The sequence below is a fragment of the Bos taurus genome, chromosome 14 (assembly GCF_002263795.3).
Source record: "Bos taurus isolate L1 Dominette 01449 registration number 42190680 breed Hereford chromosome 14, ARS-UCD2.0, whole genome shotgun sequence".
NCBI lineage: Eukaryota > Metazoa > Chordata > Mammalia > Artiodactyla > Bovidae > Bos > Bos taurus.
In genome coordinates, this window is record NC_037341.1 from 36,623,277 (window position 1) to 36,628,595 (window position 5,319).

The window sequence follows — 5,319 nt, forward strand, 5'->3', positions numbered from 1 at the left end:
ATCAGTGAGGATAGTAAAACTTTTTACTTATATGTATTCCATGTTATGTAGGGAGTGTTATTTATAAATTACATTCACAGGCACAAATTTCCTTTCTTCTTGTTACACACAATACATAGTAGAAATATTAAACACTCACTGAAGTATGGGTAGAAGATGCAAAGCAAAAATAAGAGTGAAATGCAAAAAGAAAACTGACATTAAGATTACCATTTTATAAGCAAGTCAAAACCTGAGAAAATGGAATTTCTGCAACATTTTTAATCTGTAAACTGAACTTTTTATCATGCACAAAAGTCTGTGACATAGGCTTTCTTAGATTAGACCCAGTTTGGCCAACTGAAAATGGAAAATCAGGATTGTTTTTTGTACAGGAAAATTTTCAATAAACCCAAGGAATGTTTTTCACAAGACACAGGCTGGACCCTAAGTTTTGCATCCAAGAGGCTAGGCTGTTGATTTGACTTAATCTTCTCGCACCAAGATTTGCAAAGGAAAGATAAAAGTCAACCAAGACAGTACATTTCAATTTGTTTCGATTGTTTATTAACCAGATTACAATAATAATCCTGGTAGATACCTGAAAGGAAAGAAAAAAACCCCATTAAACATAATAATTAAAAATTAACATATACCAGGAGTTATCAATACCAATTGTTTCCTACTTAAAAGTGGAAACAGAAAAAAGAAACAGGACTTTTCTTCTCTCCATAATGTCCTCAAAAGGGAAAACCAAATCAACTGTGATCATATTACATGGTTGATTTTCCCCCACTAAATGCCAACTCAATGAAATCCTTATCAGCATTTAGATCAATTTACTCTGCTGCTGCTGCTAAGTGGCTTCAGTCGTGTCCGACTCTGTGCGACCCCATAGACAGCAGCCCACCAGGCTCCCCCGTCCCTGGGATTCTCCAAGCAAGAATGCTGGAGTGGGTTGCCATTTCCTTCTCCAATGCATGAAAGTGAAAAGTGAAAGCGAAGTTGCTCAGTCGTGTCCGACTCTTAGCGACCCCATGGACTGCAGCCCACCAGGCTCCTCCGTCCACGGAATTTTCCAGGCAAGAGTACTTGAGTGGGGTGCCACTGCCTTCTCCTCAATTTACTCTAGCATTAAGTAAACTTCTTTCTGGATGTAGTTGCTCACCTTAGTTCATCCTTCTAATAAGCCTGTTGATCTGGTCTTCCCTGTTGCCAGCATCTCCACCTTCTACAAAATGGGTGGTCTTTTTCTTCATTCCACCTCGTGGAGAAGACAATTTAAAGGGCCACAGGAAGTTGTTTGCTTCTTTGAAACGTTTTCCAACGGTATAGATCTCATGAATCAGATCCTCCATGCAGATGATTCCATATTTCCCTGAACGTGTTTAAAATTATTTAAGATTATTAAAATTGTTTATTTTGAGACTATTACATTTTAAGCATTAAAGAGTATATATAGGCTGTAACAGAGTTAAAGGTAAATCAAGAGTGAAATTAACAAAGAAGGAAATATGAGGCTTTACATACAAAGATACAGTTCAAGCCAGTAAAATCACACCTTCCCTTTTTCCATAAACAGTATATGGAATAAGGGAAGGTTCTTAAACAGTAAGAATAGCCAGGCTATTCTCAAGACACCAAAAAACAGCTTGTCTGATACAATAAATTTTATAATAATTACCTTTCCCCAAAAAGGCAGAACCTACCAAGAGATCGAGCAATCAATGCGTTGTCTGTCAGGGCAATTCGCTTTTTGTTGATTTTGCCGTAACCACGCTTGTAAATCAATTCATTTACAGACTTCAGATTTGGGTACCTAAATACGAAAAGAAAAATAGGCATAGTGACTAAATAAGACTATCACTGTCAAAACCTCTATAATTCGTTTACCAAAAAAGAAGTCCAAGACACCTACCCCCATGCAATGTATGGCTCCACAATTCTCAGCATGTTAATTGACGCCTTGTTGAGCTTCACAAAGGTGCCGTTGAAGATCTGCCGGAGGCGAAGGAGCTGCAGCACCTTTCGAACCTTTGGGCTCACACCATTGATACTGCAAGGGAAAACACAGAAAATTCCTTTAGCTTTTATCAAAACTTTCACAATAAAAAGACAGGGAACTAACATTTTGGGGCAACACGTCACACCCAAATAGGAATAATCTCCTGTTACAAGACCACTTTTTCCTTTAGTTATAGCTGTATTCTATCACCTGTCAACTTGCCTCCCCTGCAAGGAAACAGTCTTTTGATATGTATTTTTCATATTCAAAAACTTCCCCAATGCTCTTATTACTTCCTTTTGTATAGATCTCTTTTAAGTCATTCTCCAGGACACTGAAATCAAATGCTCAGAGAATGGACAGATGCTTTGGGCACAGGGCTTATCATCACTAAAATACTCCCCTACCCCATTCCACTTACCATTCAAGTTTCTTTTCCAGTGTATGAGAACCAAGGTCCCCACAAATGTGAAATTTTGCTGAGTGGACAGCTTTCCCTTTAAGAATAGAATGCAATAAAAACTGAACTTACCCTCTGATCCTGATGACAAACGCCAATTTGGGTTCCGCGGGTACATAGAAGTTACCGGCTTTTCGTGCCATCCTAGCCATTCGAATTTCAGTTCTGTACATCTGCCTGTATTCCTTGTGGTAATGCTTAGCTTTTTCATAGATAAGCTTCCTCCTTGCCTTTCGAAGCTGAAAAACCAACATTATTCTTATTCATTTGCTTTTTGGCTCCCAAACACAATTAGCAATACCAGTTAAGAGAATACTCTTCTCTTGAAACTTTCTCACCACCATATATATTAACATTCCAAGAGAAAGACACCAACTTCATTAGAAAACATCATTCTAAAAGTTAACCACACTGGTACAGTAGCTGAAATAAGCCTTGTTAAAAATATCCAACTGATTTTCAATCACAGGACCTCTTCCTTACTGGTGCGTCAAAAAGTTTACTTACCATCTTTTGGGCAAACTTCTTTCTCAGTCGCTTGATCTTAAGCTCTGCGAAATTCTTCCGCTTTTTCTTAAGGGTTTCTGGCACAGCAGGAACCTTCTTTTTCTTCTCTCTGACAACAGCAGACAGAGAAAGAGTTAAAAGGCCCACACCACTACATCACTCCCCGTTCAGTACTGAGCACGCTCTCAACGTACCTTCAACTGTTCTAGTATGCTAGCCTTTAATCTTTACGTCTAACAAGGGCCACTGTCTTTAAAACGAGTCATAAAGACAATAAACTCCCATTTAACCTACAATCAGTGCCGGGGTCCGAAGACAACAAAAATAGCGACAGCGAAACACAGAGTAAAAGACTGCCCCAAGACACTGATCCCTAGACTATTAGTGCGACTCGCAAACCACCAACCACCACCCCGATTCAAACCTCAAGTTCCACATGTTTAAGCAAAGGCCTGATACCAGGGACGGTTAGGGCAAAAGCCAGCTAAGGAAGAACCCAATTCAGAGGTTCTGATCCTCCCTCCTAGAACGAGGAACTGGATAATCCGCCAACCCCATATATATTCAGCTCTCACACCTTGTTCCCGGTACCTCCAAGACCTCCTCCCCAAGGCCTCCTGAATCCCATTTTAGCTTGAGACCACCAGTAGTGTCACAGCGCGTCACAAACACACAGATATGTTGTCAAAGATACAGGCTACAGACGGATCGAGGGAGACAGAGACTGGAGGGCTCTGGTTTCGGGGATGGAGGAGGATACTCGAGACGACGAGGAGAAACTTACTCTGCACCCTCCATGGTTCCAGCTGGGAAAGAGGAAGTTGGCGCATGCGCGCTGTCCACTTAAAGACAGCGAGCGTGAAGCCCCACGACTCATAGGTGTCTCGAGATAAGCCAGAAAAGAACTCGGAACTAAGAGCTCGACTCGCAGACGCAGAACCAAGAACTGCCTGACTCAGCCTCTTTACGATCAAGTTTCGGGTTAAATGTGTATGGGAAAAATGAATGCATTGGCTAGACTAATCGATACGATGAGAGCAAAGAGTGCCGATTCCTTGACTATTCGGGGTCCTAATCTTTAGGCTGCGTCGACAGGATATGGCTCGACTTCTACCCAGTGATATATGCGAACGACACGCCGGCGGGGCGCGAACTACAAATCCCGGCATGCATCACGTTCAAGGCCCGCCCGCCGAAAGGGCAACGCCGGTCAGCGTCTGAAGGGAAGCGCGGCGGTGGTGGTCCGAGCCGGGTAAATGGGGAGCCTCTAGGCCTTCGATCCAAAGGGCCAGCTACGATTCTAGGCTGCTCCCGGCTTTTGGCCGCCTTCCCGGCCCTTCGCTAACACCAGCAGCCGACCGGCACGCTAGTTGCCGCGCTGCCGAGGTCCTTGTCTTCGTTCCTCCAGACAGCAGGGCTGTCTTCCGCAGCGCCTGATCGCCGGCGGAGCCGTCCAGAACCCCTGGGTTAACGAAAGTGACTTAGACGGGGGAAAAGCGAGGACCGGACGGCCGGAGGAGGACAGCCCGGGCACTGCCGACTGTCCGGCCTGGCGGGCGGAGGTCGGGACAACCCACAGCGGGGTGGGGGTGGGGGCGTGAACCGCGATGGGAGGTGCAAGGAGGGCTGGAGGCTGCGGCCACGGCCATGTGAGAGGGGCTGCCCCGCCGCAGCTCGGCGGACGGCGGGCGGGCGGGCGGGCGGGCGGGGGCTGGGCCGGGGGCGGGGTGCGCCCGGGGGGCGGGGAGGGCCGAGCTGGGGGAGGGCCGATGCCGCCGCCGGCTCTTCCCGGTCGCGGGTTATATATCGCGGAGCGTGGAGCCCGCTCAGCGGCGGCTGGCGGCTCAGCGACTCGCCAGCGGCGCTGCGCTGCGGAACCCGGTGCCCGAGTGACAGCCGCGGGGGGGCGCAGGGCCAGGGTCCACGAGACCGCGAAGGCAGCCGCAAGCCGGGGGCAGCGCTCGCCGGCGCCGATCGAGTCCCCTCTTCCCGGCGCTCCCGCTGCCCCGCACCCCACTCTCCCATCCTCTCGCAACTTGGGTCAAGTTGACAACTCCCGCGGCGGCCGGCCGACCCGTGCCGTCTTCGCCGCGCGCCCCTCGCCCGGAGTGAGAGGGACCCGCGGCGGCGCGTTGGCCATGAGAGCCGCGCGCGCCGCCTAACTCGCGGCTGTCACCGCCGCTGCAGCGGGACCGGCCGGCGGGGCGGGCGCTCCGGGACCGGCGGGCGGCAGCCGGCAGGAGGCGCCGAGCCGGGCACAGCCTGGGGCCACCGCGCCGAGCCCGGGCGGGAGTGGCCCCGCGCGAGCGGGGAGAGGCGCCGCGCACTCCAGCCCGGCGGGCACCCCGAGGGCGGGCGCGGGGCGCAG

The 5,319-nt window shown here is 48.9% G+C and overlaps 1 protein-coding gene across 1 annotated transcript; it reads right to left on the reverse strand.

The window, feature by feature from the left end:
• Positions 1 to 243: 243 nt before the first annotated feature.
• RPL7 (ribosomal protein L7) lies at positions 244 to 3,753 on the reverse strand. The gene is given in 7 exon segments (NM_001014928.1): positions 244 to 580; positions 1,148 to 1,357; positions 1,689 to 1,798; positions 1,898 to 2,035; positions 2,517 to 2,683; positions 2,952 to 3,060; positions 3,736 to 3,753. Coding segments are annotated over 6 exon segments (747 nt in total). The 5' UTR covers positions 3,750 to 3,753; the 3' UTR covers positions 244 to 580; position 1,148.
• Positions 3,754 to 5,319: the final 1,566 nt, after the last annotated feature.